This window comes from Cygnus olor, chromosome 4 (assembly GCF_009769625.2).
Source record: "Cygnus olor isolate bCygOlo1 chromosome 4, bCygOlo1.pri.v2, whole genome shotgun sequence".
Classification (NCBI taxonomy): Eukaryota; Metazoa; Chordata; class Aves; order Anseriformes; family Anatidae; genus Cygnus; species Cygnus olor.
The window spans coordinates 5,438,513-5,454,364 of NC_049172.1; the positions used below are offsets into that span (position 1 = coordinate 5,438,513).

Sequence of the window (15,852 nt, forward strand, 5' to 3'; positions counted from 1 at the left end):
GAGCAATCTTTTAGGTATATTTTTTTCTTAAATCATGCATATATTTGGGGGGAAAAAGTGTGGAAGAATGTTGCTTCATAAATTTCACCTAATTGAATGCATGGTTTTCTATTAATAAGTCTTGAAACTTCCGTAGCAATAGGAAAGAAGACGAGGCCAAATTATGCTTGTGTAGGTGAATGCACCGCTAACATGAGTAGAGATCAGCAGCTCAAAATAGGATTTTTGCCCAGAGAGTGCATTGACTGATGCCTGTATTTGATAGGCTAACACGCTAGTTTCAGCCATCAAAAACAATGTCTTTACAGACATAGGAGAACTTCACCTTTCATTGATTTGAAAAGGGGCTGCAAGGATTTGACCCTCAAAATGACTGTGCTCTCAGGTATGAAGGATTCAAGATCCCTGCAGCCTTCCAGCTATGTGGAAGTTGCTAAAGTGATGCTAAAAGAAGAATACTTCATGGTCTTTATCTTTGCTTTTCACATTCCTGTGTTCCTCAAACTTTTTCTCATAGTAAAGTTTCCTTGACTTTTTTAGTGTTTTTAACATTACAAAAATCCTCAAGCTGTCAAGCTGTGGATCAGCAAAATTTCTCATCAGCACAGTGCTGCAGTGACCTAGGTGAACAGTAGTTGGCTGAGGGGTAACGAAAATGTTTTGTGGTGCTTGATACCCACTTTCCCAAGCCCATAACCACCTTGTAGGCTGACATTTATGCTGAAACAATGTGTTATCACTAGTGACAGTTCACATGCACATTGAAATGTATAGTGTTCCTTTTCTGTTACTTTTAACTACAAAGTCAATATTGCCAGTTCTTGCCACTGTATTGCAACATTTTGTGTTGTTTTTTTAAAGGCTAAGTTAATACAGTATGGTCACTTAAGTATGATTGCTTGAGAGTATTTTCTATATCTTTGATAGAAAAATCTAACCTATGTAGCTGTAACCTGAATCTTTATAACCCTTTCTAGCTCACCCCTTGTAAATTGAAGAACTGTTCTTTTTTTGAAGTCAGTCTTGTGAGTGTGTGGACCTGGTGAGTTTGTTTGTTAGTCATTTTGAATCAGGCACTTACCTTTTCTAATAGTTCCCATGGTATGACTTTTGGGGAAGGTGATAGTGTGTTTGTATGTGTGTTTGTGTGTGTCTTGAATAAAAGCTATAGTGAAAAATCCCAAACCATGATTTCGTTTCACACTCAACTCTCCAAACTGAGATAATTTGTGTATGATCTTTGCTAGATCTTTTACTCTTTGTCATCCATTTTCTATTTAAGCATGTAATATTAGGTGTTTAAATCTAAAAAGATTGTCAGGTAATGTAACGGGGTGATTGTGACAGATTTGTGAAGCGGGTGGTTTAATCTACAGCTGTTGCTTTCAGACTTCTGAACCGAGCTGGATCCGGAAGCATGGGGTCTGAGCTAGATACTGACATTTGGCATTTCAGGATGCACTTAGCAATTGTTTTTCAGCTATGTCTTTTTATTTTAGCATAGAGAAAGGTAAGGAAATAGGAGGTGCCTGCTGTGCGACCATTTATCCTGCATCTTTGGAAGTCACTTTTGCTTCGGCAATTGTGTGGTTTAAGGCTCTGGTGTTACTGCTGGTTTTACCTTCTACTGCATAGTAGATGTTTAATAGAGAACTATCAAGATCTCTATACTTTGGAGAGCTGAAATTTAATATATCCTATGCCTTAAAGTTTAGATGCTGGTGCTTTCAGATGCAAAAAGACAGTACTCCTTGCCTAGAGCATGCGGTTTAATGTCAGGTTTGAAACAGGCTTGACAAGATGTTTCTGAACAGCCGAAGATCTGATTGGTGCCTTTTATGTTATTAAAGGAAGTGTACCTGACTATAGTTAATTCCTTTATTTCCTTTTTCTGTGTTGTCCATTTGGTTTCTTGTGTCTTTTGAATTGTGATAGGTCTTGCTGGGACTGTTGATCACAAAATGTGATCAACAACTTTCAGAAGTACTTGTATTTGTTCAGAGGAAGTCCAAAAGAGAACAAAGATTTTGTGTGATCCGTGCCAGTTATTGTTGGCTGCACATCTTGTTCTGTTGTGTTATTTATCTGAGAATGTGTAGGCTGTGATCAGGTTCTAAATGAGGGACTGCTCTACCAAATCTTACCATGTGGTGGGTGAAACTTTTTCTCTGTACTATTTTGTCCAATTGAAAGCATCATTATTATACTTTTTACATCTGAGGCAAAGATGAAAAAAAATTACTACTCACATGTTAGTTAATTAGTGGCAAGATCAAAATCTGGGTATTTGTGTGTCTTTCCCCTTCTGAGCATTAAAGCAGAAGGCACTACAGGTTTCATTAAGGTTGTGCTTTATAAGATGTGCTTATTGTTTTCTAAAGGACTTTGTTCATTTACTCCCCCCACTTATAGGATGAGTGCTGGATATTGTAAAGGAATTCAAGGTGCTATGTTTTAAAATTTTTGCTTTCTGAGGAGGAGATGCATTTAAAACATTCAAAGTGAAAATGATCTGAAAAATCACATCCATTAAAATTTTTTGTGTGCGATATGTTGTATATATGAGGTTGTTCTTTTTTTATCTATGCCTTCATCCACTGTTTTATGAATTTTTTATCAGACATTATGAGTTGAGACCTTCATAAAAATGTAACATCATTTGTGTTGCTTTTAAAGTCATGCTTCCAGCTTAAAACTTTGAAAGTGGAATGGAAGGATTTACTGAGTTTCCTCAGACGAGCAATACAAACTTGTTGAAGATATCCTGTGTGAAATACCTCTGTGCACGAGTTAGAGACTTCCAGAGAACTTTGTCCATAAAATTCATGCTTTTCTGACTTGTACTCTCTGCTTGTTGCATTCCCTTTCCAGTTCATTTCATTCTGATAATGTGAGTGCATTTCCAAGTAAATTGGCAGTGTTTACAGTCTCAGTCCCTAGTGCCATTTTTTAATCAAACACGTAATAAAGTGCTAAATAAACCATTCCCACCTGCATCAAACTCTTTACGGCCTGTATAGGGTATTTTGTAATTTATTTACCCAGGAAGACCCAGTTCATCTGCACATCTGGTTTTCAACCCAGTCCTGCTTTTTATCCAGTTTTCCAGCTGGTTGATTGAGGCATAAGGAGGTCAGATGGCTTTCTTGAGGTCAGTGTAGTGGTTGTCTCAGCTGGGATTATACCCAAACTTTATCCCTTGCTGTAACCACTTGGCCACACCACTCCTAACCAGTCTATCTGCATTGTTGGCTGTAATAGAGCTAACTGCAAATGTCATTTTCTTTGGTTTATAGTTTTGCTTGTATTAAAATGCTGTCACTTTTATGAGTTCGGAAATATTACATCTGTTCACAACCTGTTCCGTTCTACTTTGAATAGATGCAGTTTGTTGTGATGAATCTTCTTCCTGAATTCCCAGTGCTTGTTTGTCTCGCTAGGTCTGGGGTAGTGATTGATGACATTGCTGGTTTGTGTCACTCTGGTGTGCTTCCTCAGGACTGACCCTGGCTGACACTCCTCTTTGGAAGAGGAACCCGTGTTTTTGCTCCTGTGTACCACTGCCATAAGCTTCTTAAGATTCCTGGTTGCTGAGATGTTCTTCCTCCAGTTTTTACTTCTTTTCATCAATAATATGAGGTTAAAACAAGATACACAGATTGGATGAAGGACTTCTTAAGCATGCATTACTATGTATGTGCCCATGAGTTTCAAGTGTAAGGAAAGAGAAACTCTGGAGTATGGTATCATGAGCATAACCGTATTCTACTTGGTCTTCTTGTGCCTTCCTGAGGGAAGTCAAAATGGTTCTAGTTCCAGGTTTTGTTATAAGCTTCCTTGTGTTTTGAGTTACCACTGCATTGAAGAAGCATTGCTTCTAACACACATTCATGTATATGTCTCAGGTAGGTACAAAAATTACAGGGCTCTCTACAGTTAAGTAGATTATGAGGAGGGATCTCACCAAAAGGGAGATCCCTTTGTTTAGGAGAAAGTAGAACTGGGAACAGTAAGCAGACAGGAAGGTCTCATGTGATACTTGATTGCTCTTCCATGTTAAACTGTTTTCTTGCAGCACCAAAAAAGTATGGAGAAGACATCCTAACAGGTAATACCATGAATGCATGTCTGTTACAGATGATGAATACAGTGAATTCATGTGTAGATTGGCATTAATTTTCCATTGAACTCATGGAAAGGAAACCTGTGTGAATCTGACTTCTGTGATACTGTCATGAATGCTGACCTCTACCTCTTTTCATTATTCCCTTCCTCTTTTTGGAACGCTCTTATTCCAACAGTTTAATAGGTCACGTCTCCTGTGTCCACCCACCTCTGATTTCCAGCTGTGTGATCTACAGTCCTCTTGTTCCTAAGTATTCAAGATGTCATTCATAAAGTAATTTTTATTTTCCCTTCAGTAATCTCTGGTATGCACAGGGACTACTGCTGCTGGCTGTCAGATGCATTTTTCCAAAACCTCCTTTCCTACTCTGGAGTTTGGCAGTCATTTTCTTTGCTTTGAGCTGAAATTTAAAATTAGTCTTCTGGAAGTTAGAGCAACAGAGCAACATGAAGAGAACCCTGTGATAAAATAGCAAGGGATTCTTACCAGCAGAATACTTGGTGGCTGTGAATTTCCACAGTAACTGACAGGTCATTTCCTCTGAACATGGATGAGAGACTTGGAATAATGGGCATCCTGGTAAGGGAGCTGCTGAGGCTTGCAGGGGTTACCTTACGTTCCAACATTATCAGATGTGATTCTCAGGAGGCAAACTGTGTGTGTGTGTATACGCCTGTGTGTGTGTTTTGTTGGTGGTGCTTTTGTTGTTTTGTGTGTTTTTTTGTGTGTCTGTGTGTTCAGTTTGGAAACCAGGCAAGTATCAGGGTCCGTGCATTTCACGTATGCTTGTCCTGTGTTCCCCCCTCTCCTAGGCATCTGCCTATCATCTTTTTAGGAAACAGGATATTGGTCTCAACTTTAGTTTTGGGTCTGCACTAGTAAGCCAATTTTTAAGGTTTGGAAGGCCATTCATTTTACCTACAATGGAAATAATCAATTGCAGAAAGCTGTTTGTTATCACAGCATCATATCTTGGAGTTTCTGATCCTGCTTCTTACATTCACAAGCAGTTTCATTATCACTCCCATTAATAATCAGAAATAAATTAATAACTGTTCAAACTGAATCGTATGTAGTTAATATTTGTATGTGGGTTTTTTTGTTGCTGTTCTTTTGTTTTTTTGGCAAGAATTCGTAATCCTGCCCTTAAGTCATAAAGTTTCCAATTTCTGATCTAAATGTTTGCAACCTTTTTTGTTTGCTCTCGTGCTTATGCTGACTTACAGCTTGGGCAATTCTTCATGTATGTTTGTTCCCAGGCACTGCTCTGTCACTACTGGCTGGTTACAGTCACTCAGCTCTTCATTCCACTAATTATTTTAGGGTTTATTGTCTTTAATTAGTTCCTGATAAATCTTCTCTTCTCTTCTCTTCTCTTCTCTTCTCTTCTCTTCTCTTCTCTTCTCTTCTCTTCTCTTCTCTTCTCTTCTCTTCTCTTCTCTCTCTGTTTCTTAATAAACGATCCTCTGAAGAAGGCAAGGATCTCAGTATGCTACTTTCTATTAGTACAAATTTTCCCTTTCATCTAGGCCCAGATGGCATTTTCAGTCATACGGAAGATTGCAGTGGGCGCACAAAGAGTAACATTTCTTTTTCTTCTCTGTCTGAGTCCAAAAAGTGACAAGTGACAAGAAATCAGATCATCTTGTCAGTGACTTTGCAGCACGATAAGAGATCGAAACTTTGCTGGCACATCTGTTTCCTGTGACAGATTGGGTTGGTTGCTCCTGAAGGAAACTTCCAGAAAGCAGCTACACGTCCTTAGCAGTAAGAATTCAGCAGGCTGGAGATCAGGCTGACTGCTAAGTGGAAAAGTTAATTATCTTTTTTGGTGAGGGCTCAATGCAGCCACCTGTGTACTATTAGCGTGTGGAAATTAGTCATTTGTCTGGTATAGCTTTTGGTCTGACAAATTCTGGAGGTAATAAAACAATCCTCATTTTTGTGGGTTTTTAAGTCTTCCCTTCTCTCTTCCCCCACAAATGCCATGCACATGCTTCTTTAACCATGCTGGCTTTCTACTGATGACTGAACTTGCTCGTATCAGCTTGTAGAGATATTTTTTTTTCTGTCTACAAAATTAATTTCTGAGGGAGCAATTCAGTTACTCCTTGTACTTCCTTTACTACAGTTTTATACATTCAAGTTTCAAATGTAAACCCAGTATTGGATTAATCCATATATTATTTTAATTCTTTGTTTCTAGAGTGAAGGAATATCAAAATAAATACCTCCTTTCACAGCTACTTTTCTTCTCAAAACCAAGGAATTAACAGAGAATGATTAAATCAAACAGTTTGATTTTATACCAGTGTTCAGTCCTCTCACTCAAAGATAATCCTTTCTTAAAAGTCTATTTGAGTAGATTATAACTGAGTAGATTTTTTGGTATCCAGACTGAGGATAAAGGAACTGGAAAAAGTGCTGGTAGTTGTAGAGAGATGGTATCTGTGTTGTTTTTTTTCCTGTCTGCAAAGTGTTTCTTTCGCAGATAAATTCCTGCTTCTTTACAGTTGCTCCTGTTGATAAAGAGAAGAGCCTTAAAACTTTTGCGTTTAGGAAAAGTAGGAAGCTGGAGATGATTGGTGCCCCTTCAGATCTTCAGGTCACTTCTTGAAGTGGATCTCACTTTATTCTTAATGCCTCCACCATATCTGCTTTGAGCAGTGGAATAATTTCCTTCACAACAGTTTAAAGGCATAATCATGAGCACAGCTGATGAGATGCACGGGGTATTTCGCATCACACAACTGGTTTTGCAGCCCTCACTAGGTCAGTGGTATAGCAGTGGTTGGCGTCAAACCTGCTATGCCTCTGTTTTGTCACCTTTTTCTCCTGGTGTAGATTATAGTGCTTTTGCTTTTTTTTTTTTTCCCTTTCATTTACTTTTTGTTTTCTTTTTTTTTTTTTTTCTCTTTCTACCTCCTATTAAAGGAGGATGCTGAAGCTCCTCCTGTTTAAGAGCTCCAGTGGCTAAACATTCCTCTAGATCTCTCATAGTTATGACGCGAGGTAGCCTGTTGAAAAACAGGCTTCGATATTCAGGAAAAAGTTTCTGAATCAGCTCAGACCTTGTCCCTGACGTTTGGTGCCCTAAATGTCCTCCTTGGATTTTGTGGTTTTATTTTTAATTATGATTGTGGTTTTATTTTTAATTATGATTTATTTATTCTTTAAAGGTCACCATGCCTGAAGCCTGGAGGCAGCTTCAAGAGTGCACCCTCTGCACTTCCTGAAGTCTGTTTCAATGCTTACAGTGTTGACAGGGGCCATAGAAACTGAGAGAGATGGGCCACCTGAAGCTAGGTGATAACTTGGTAGCGGTCTCCAGTGAGGCAAGCGACTGCTGTTGAACTTGCAGTTAAATGCAAAGCTCATTAGTAATAGCCACAAACCATGTGTTGTACATGATAAATGAAATAAGGACTAGTTAATGGGCGACAATGCTATGGAGAGCTTGTTACACAGAATTCCTTTTCGGCTGGGGAAGCGTGCTTGCTTTCCTTGGAGAGTGAGATATTTGGCTGAACACTTCTGCCTATTAGGATGGCACTGAGAGCTTGAGAAATACGCGTAATTTAAAAATACTGTATTCATGTGTTTCTGGTCATTGCAGTGCCAGAGAGGATTTATCTTAAATGGCAAAGAATCCAAAACCAGTATTCTCGTGCATTTGCCTGAATTTTTTTTTCAGGATTGTAAGGGAACATGGAAAATAAATGGGTAGCTGAGGCCCCCTTGTGTCTGCAGATGATAGTGCACCTCAGGCACAACGGCGTCAAGTGCACTTTATTCACGTTTTAAAAATATATACAAAGAAACACTTTTTACGCCAGAATAAGGTGCTAACTTTTCACATGCAATGGTTCCTTACTGCAAACTTGAATTCTCCATCAGTTACTTTTTGCAGTAACAGGTTTTACAAAGCTGTGCAAAAATAAGAGGGTATTTGGTTTGCAACAGTTATCAGGAATATATGCGATGCAAACAAAAACTGCAGAAAATCTGAAGGCCTGCAACATAAATTTTTACCGTGTTTGCATCTCTGCTTAAGAATGACTGTGGAAAAACTACATAGCCAACAGCTTTTAGTGCTGGGATGTATCATGTAACTTGAGGATAGGAGGGATGGGGAAGGGAAAAAGTGCCAGCAAGGGAGGTGTGAGATGGTTGTGGGGGGTTGTTTTGTTTTTGTGGTCATTAGCCATGTGGTTTTGGTTCAATTGCTAAGACCTTGAGAATCACTTCCAAATGCTGTGATCCAAGTTACAGCAATGTGGACATATGTTAGAGTAGATTTCCTTTGTGCTTAGCATTTAACTTGGAAGTGTATGTTCACAACTAGTGCGAAGTAGTGCAGAGGCTTTCTTCAAGGAAAAGGTTAAAGACCGGAGAATAACCCCATGTAAAATAATTTAATGATCTTAATAGGCTACTATTAATAGAACTCTTTTCAGTATTTCCATGTTGCACTACTCCATGAGCATTTGTTGGACTTGTGGATTTTGTCAAAATGTAGCTATTTGCTCTCATGACAAAGTTTTGGCTTTCTTACAGTAGTGAATAGTAGCTAATAAAACCTTAATGAAGAAATTCATTTGGGTCTTAGGTCAGCTAACCTGGCTTGTCACTCATGCCAGTCTGTAATGCAACCCTTCATTCTGCTGTTGCACAGATTTTTAAAAAGCAAGAGAAGGAGGTGATAAAAAAATAAAATAGGATAAAAAGGATTTAAAAAAAATTTAAAGGAATCTCTCTGGGTGACATTGCATCTGTGGTTTATTTTCTTCTTTTGGGTGCACATTGGAAGCCTAAGACTGATGTTCTCTGCACAAATTCCTGTTCACTTCTTGAGCTTTGTCATGGTTATGTCAAAATGGGTTAGATGGTAAATATTTCTTTCCAAAGAAGATAAAGATGATGCTTCCAAAGTTTTGAAACAAATTTTGCAGAAAGTGAGGTTTTCTGCCCTTTTTTGTTTCTTGTTTTAGATGTCGAGATGACAGAAGACGATAGGTGTGATATAGCAGTGTGTCTACACTGTCCTCCAGATAAGCTCCCATTAGCATCTGAGTTTCAAAGCTTCAATTCAGTTAAATTCTTCCATTAACATCAGTAGCAGGTTTAGGAAGAGCAAATAAAAACCAAGTAAGGATTTTTTTTTTCCCAAATGGCATATATCTCATAGTCTGTGTCACAGAGAGTATGTCATACTTGGTCTCCAAGATAAGTTTTCTGCTGTTTTTAAGGACCAGTTCAGGGTGAAGAAACCTACTTGTGGGATTTTGAAGAGCTGTATATGCTACTGAACATATCCTACCTTTTTCAGTGTTGATCCGTTAAACAATTCCGGAATTGTGAAAATCTCGCTTGTGGAGTTCCAAACCTATTCCAAACACTTTTTTTTAATTAGAGGGGAAATATTTGGTATAACATGTTCTTCTCTTTTGTTTTCAGCTCCTTAAGGATTTTATGCATAGCCTACGAGGTTTTACAAGGTTTGCAATATATGAACAAACATGGAATGGTCCACCGAGCACTCTCCCCTTGCAATATTCTTTTGGATCGAAAGGTATGGCTGCAGGAATGAATCTGTTTTTTTCATTTTTTTCTCTTGCTGCCAGGTATGCTGTGTCATATTTGGAGACTGGACAGGAGCAGACCTTTTGGGGGGAGGGAGAGAGAGGGAATTGCATATACAGAAAGTGTGGGTTGTTCGTTGTTTTTTTACTATACTTTTACCCCATTTCCTGAATTTCAACTATGTTGCAGCATTTTTTGTTCCCACTTTCTTCTATCCCAAATCACTTTTTTCATCTTTCTTAAAGAAGAGGTCTAAGTCTACTTGGCTGTCATCATTGTAAATAGTTACAAAGCCTTTCTGTTTAGTAAGGATATATTTTTTTTAGCTAGTACGTAGTTAATAACATTTCCTGTGTTTCGTGGTGGTCTGATACTTGACTCTTAAGATATCAACATATTTCTTTGTTCGTATTAGATTATTAAAATTCCAGTCTGTTAATTCTGTTGTCAGACTACTGAGTTGGCAGTGTGGAATAAAGGTTTCCCTCAAAAAAGATGAGAGAAATTAATAGCTACTGCTACATTCAGAGCCATCACTTTATCTGAACTAACAGCCAAAGAGCTCAGTTTCTGTGGACTACCCCACTCTCCTTCCCCTTCTTACTTGATTTAAATAGAATAGCTAGATCTTCCCCTTGAAAGGTAGAAAGAGAAGAGGAGGAAGGAAGAAAGGAACACTTACTAATATGTTCTTGGGTAACTTACTTGTAAACAAATAAACACCATAATGCTCTAACAAGCAAAAGTACTTAGGATTTTAAGATAGCCCTACAATCAGTAAAAGAGCGAAGGGGGCCATGAGACTATAAATTTCAAGACTTTTTCCCTGCCCTCTGAATTGTTTGCTGATGTAGCGCTGTTGTAACACTGTTGCACCACCTGCAGAGTAGCTGAGTATAATTCAAAATCCAGCAGAAACTATTTATCAGTTTAACTTCTATGCCTATTTTTTGTTGTTGTTGTTGTTATTTTGGTTTTGGTGTCACCTTTCTACCTCCACAGAATAAAACCAAGCACCTGGAAAACTTATTTGATTGAAATGTATGTGGATACAGTTAAAGAGAGCAAGATAGTAATGAGTTGGTGAGAAAGACTGGAGGAGCAAGGCTGGGTAAATGGCAGAGGTGAGAGAATAGTGGGGCTGCTTAGGGAGCTTTAGGATTCAAACAGGATTGCAAACAGTTTTTGAAACAGGAAAAATGTTCGAGAGAGTATTTAAGCCTTTTAATTTACTGAAAACATATTGTAACTGTACAAAGTTCTGACTTGCTGACGTACCCCAAAGTGATTACACAGTGCTCTTGGAGAGTAAAAGCATTAGAAATAAGCACCTTACTAGCTTTTAGTGGAATTGTACTTAATAGCTGAAACAGAAATGTAAGAGGCTGGCTTCTTATGAGTATCTGCCTTCTGACAGCTAATACAATTAGCATAAATATATATATATACATACATATTTGTAAACTCAAAGATTCTTGTAATGTCAGGTTCTGCTGCTCTTGATTTTTATTTTTATTTTTTTCAGGGACATGTCAAATTGGCTAAATTTGGACTCTACCATATGACTGCTCAAGGCGTTGATGTTGATTTTCCTATAGGGTAAGGATGGAGCTGCACAATACAAATATATTAAAGATATTTGCTTGGATGCACAAAAGTAGTAGTGATATTTCCCTTTGAAAGTTTTCAGATTTTTTTTAATGTATTATCATGAATGGTTGAAGGAACAAGTGATATTGTTACTTTAAAAATGATTTAACAAGTAAACCTTTTGCTGTTTTTTTTTTGGGGGGGGGGGGGGTATTTATTTATTTATTTATTTATTTTGCTAGTTCAAAAGTTATTTGATGGGAATCCTGACAATGAACGAGACCAACCCCCTCCACCCCTGGGGTAGATCTAGGTTACATTTATTTGATGTACTACTGCTGAAATTCAACATACATTTACTTTGAATAAATATATTGCGTCTTTACATATATATATATATATATATATATATATATACACACACATACATACACATAATATTGAATCCTTAAATAGATAAACTATTTTGAAAGGTGCTGTTATTTACTTTCACAAAAAGACAGAGCTATTTAATTAAGATTTGACCTTTCCGGTACTAGACGCTACTTGGTCATTGGAGTGAAACTGCTGCAGTGTGTAAGTTTTGGCTAACAACCTGCATTGGTATGAATTCAAGTTTCTCAGAACACAAAATTAATTTCATTACTGTAACTGAACAATAGGTTTTTGGACAGACAGATTATTACTTAATGTTGCTGCATCTTTCTAGGTACCCGTCGTATCTGGCACCTGAAGTAATTGCACAGGGAATAGTCAAACCAAGCGACCATACACAGTGTGAGAAGCCTCTGCCTTCTGGCCCTAAATCAGATCTGTGGTCTCTTGGCATAATACTATTTGAGCTTTGCATGGTATGTAAGAGGGTTTGATTGTGACTCTTGGGGAATAGTTACATCAAGTTGATTGCTCTTGCTAATGGGGTTAATGACACTTGTCCAGCACTTGACTCCAAATATCAGACTACATTTTGCATTCCCACCTGACCACTACTGGTGGTGGTGTTCAAGTTACTGGATGCATGTTGGCTTGGGCTGAGTACAGGTGTTATCATGAAGGGCAGCTGCCTTTTATAAGCCACAATGATGCAATTGCGTGATCTAATTCTTAGTAATAGCTTCTAAACCAAGAAGTCTCTCTAGGTAACTTTTTGTTTTAATTATCCTTATAAGCATGAAGTAACTATTGCTGTCATGCCCTCATTCTTTTCAAAAAGGATGAGAAACTAATAAAGTTTCTTTACTATGAAAGCAGTACATCTGCCTTATTTTAAAGAGTGTCAGTAGGGAATTAAAGGTTTATTTGAAAAATACTTATTTGGCTTTGGATGTTAGAATAAATTAAGACAACATAATCTTTACCACTTGTACATGTTAAACTTGACTTTCAATCAAAGACAGCAACATTCTGTACAGAAACACGATCTGGCAAATATACCAATACTAATAGTTAGTTTCATTATACAATTAAATGGTCTGACAGTTACATGGTCAAGAACATGTTATAGTTAGCAAATACATCAGGGCACTGGAAATTCTTTTATGTATTCTGTGAATTCTCATAGTGTTCATAGATCATTATTCCTCTTTTGAATAAGTACATTTTCATAAAAATATTGTCGAAACATTTTAGAATTGATATTTGGATGACTTCTCAAAAATAGTGTGCCATACAAGCTATGGCTGTCACCAGGTCAGGACCATGAACATCACCTTTGTTCGCGCTCGCATTGGAAAAAATACAGGTTTTTGAAAGCTTTTTACTGAACTAATAATAAACCTGCAGCTTTGCTGAGGCAACCTGGGGATTCGTTTTGCATGTTTTTTGTTTGTTTTTATTTGTTCAAGTTAAGAGACATTATAAATGATACATTTTTTTCTTTATGATGTTATGAAACTGCTTCTGGTATATTTGGGGGTAAATAATGTTTCTAAATGTTTCTAAAATTATTCTGAAGAAGCTTATTTCACTGTTTTTGTATATAGGTGGATGCGTGTGCTATCTAAATATTTTTATGTAGAAGCATTCAGATGTTGATTTAATCTTGTTATTCATTTAGGGGAGAAAATTATTCCAGAGTTTGGAGATAGCAGAAAGATTAAAATTTATAATTATGTTGGGTAAGTAGCACAAAATCATTTTTTTTAAGTTTCCTAGTAGTGTTATCATTAGAGCTTCACAAACAAGTCAGCTTGTTATGCTCAGACGTAAGGTACTTTATCTTTTGTCTGCTTTCATCTCCAGAACTTAAAATGCATTTGAAGCATGGTTGCTTGCTTAGGGAAGCTGCAGAGATGGCTGCCAGGTAAAATAACGTTGCAGAAGAGCCATGAGTGTGTTAGAGTAAGGGCAAGCTATGGAAAAACATGTCCAGGAAGGTGGTCTTTGTATTGGTTATTTGTTGTTCTGTGTTCCAGGAAGTCTCCGAAATGAGATAGAAACTGTATGACACTAAAGAAAACTGTCCCTGCAGTAGCAGTGTGATACCAAGCAGGGAGAAGCAGAACTCAAACAGGAAGACAGAAAATAGAGAGCTGAGGAGCTTATTACTAGCTCTAGGCTTTTGTTCTGACTTCATCTACGAACTCTACAATCATTAAGCAAAAACTCCGTGTCTACAGTAATGTAAATGAGTGTGAAAGTAGGACTATTTTGTGGCTTTTAAAATTTAGTTTATTGTGGGGGTTGTGTATGAGCCATGAAGAAGGGCAGAGCATGAGTTTGCGATTTGAAGGTTTATGAGTAAGTTACTGAATTTATCCAGAGCAAATAACGATACCTTTAAAGATACTGTCAGTACAAACATCTTTTTATTGAGTAGTTAGTACTCTGGTGATAAAATTTTGTCTGTTTTGGCATGTGGTTTATTAGCAAAGCTTCCTGAAGGGTTTGAGTCCCCTTCAAGTTAAGTGCAAGTTATTATAAACCTTTATCCACTGAAAAATGCCCATATTCTGACTTGGGAGTTATTTTCTCAATAATGCATTGAAAACAAATTATAAAACATTTCCAGTATAATCTGCAAGTAGCGAATAAAAAGTCCTTTGAGCTTCTATATGCAGGTATTTTTTAAGTTCTTTCAATTTCCTTTTAATAAATAGAAAGGCTGTTGGAATTTATTTGGCAGAGACTGACGCTCTGGATTTACTAAGCCTGCAAAAAAGACTTTCACTGTTAAATTAGATGCACTACTTAAATTTTCTAGGCTTTAATTTTCTGTCTGCATTGGGGATATTACTTTCATTTCTAATTTTGAGAATTCACCTTCAGTTGATGTGGCAACGTCAATAAAAAAAAAGTATTCTATGCTGTGGTGGGATTTCATCTGATATCCTGTTTAATTACTATCACTTTTTTCATGGACTTTAACTTTTTTACTGTTCTGTTTGTTTTTCAAAGGCTGTGTAGATGATATTGTAACAGTATTAGCTGAAGAACACGGTTGCCTTGATATTATTAAGGTTTGTGGAACTAGTTTACTCTTCTATGCTATCTTATCCAAAACATTTTATTATTGTTGTTCTGCATAGGATTTCATATATACATATGAAATATAAGTTTGTATTTGTTTATACATAAAAACTCATACATATAAAATATATTTGTATAAAAGTAAACTTATTTATTCACTTGAATTTATTGCACTATACTGCAAATACATATGTAAGATCCTTTCAAGTACCCAGTGCAGGTAATGTTCATTCTTTCTTAAAATTGTTGTCAATTAATTTAATACTTGCTGGATACTTGTCAATTAATTTAATACTTGCTGGATAGTTCAGTCAGTTGTTAATTTTCTTTACAATGTTGGAGGTTAAGGATTTTTCTTCTAGAAATGTAGCCTTCTACCTAGTTTGCTTTACACATTCTGACAATGTTGTTATACAGTTCAACTCCTCCCCGCACACAGAATTAATCAGTGAATTTTAGTGTTTATGTTTTGAAACACTGTGTAAAACGAATTCTGACTGTTATCAGGAGTTCCCAGGTATTGTATTGTTTCAAGCTGTGTACAGAATATCTAGACTAGAAAAGTAAAAATAAATAACTGCATACACTGAATTTTCTAGTCTTCTTTTCTCCATAGTAAATGTGGGTGATGAAATTACTTCCACACAGCATTTTGATCTCATGCAGCTAACCTCATACATGTGGATGTCAAATTTTATTGCTTTCAGAGGATTAGCCTGTATATTAAAAGCTAAGTATGAGCTAAGTGGCTTGCTCAATTAGGACAGTAATGACCAGAACCCCTCCATATTTCTCTTATGTTCCAGGACCTTCCTGAAAATACCATAGATCTACTGAAAAAATGCCTTACATTCCAGCCTTCTAAGAGGCAAGTATTCACTCCAAATGTATAATAAACTCTGTTAGGATTCTGTGAAATTAGAAGTCCAGTCGCTGAACGTTTTTTGGAATACTGATTATTTGTGCTACCTACAATAACTTCTTGGTTTTATTACTTTGCAATATTTGAAAGTAAAGAGTTCAGAAAAAAATAATGAAGTGTGCAAAACCTTGAGATTGATGCAGAATATTTTTGCGGGAAAACT

The 15,852-nt window shown here is 36.9% G+C and overlaps 1 protein-coding gene across 18 annotated transcripts in view; it reads left to right on the plus strand.

Moving 5' to 3' along the window:
* Window positions 1-15,852, plus strand: part of TBCK (TBC1 domain containing kinase) — a 107,785-nt gene that overhangs the window by 20,334 nt on the left and 71,599 nt on the right. For all 18 annotated transcript variants that reach the window (XM_040557110.1, XM_040557115.1, XM_040557111.1 and 15 more), the window contains 6 exons: window positions 9,584-9,698; window positions 11,235-11,308; window positions 12,009-12,150; window positions 13,356-13,416; window positions 14,696-14,757; window positions 15,574-15,635. In XM_040557110.1, the coding sequence (XP_040413044.1) occupies window positions 9,584-9,698; window positions 11,235-11,308; window positions 12,009-12,150; window positions 13,356-13,416; window positions 14,696-14,757; window positions 15,574-15,635 (516 nt within the window). The remainder of the gene's footprint in view (window positions 1-9,583; window positions 9,699-11,234; window positions 11,309-12,008; window positions 12,151-13,355; window positions 13,417-14,695; window positions 14,758-15,573; window positions 15,636-15,852) is intronic.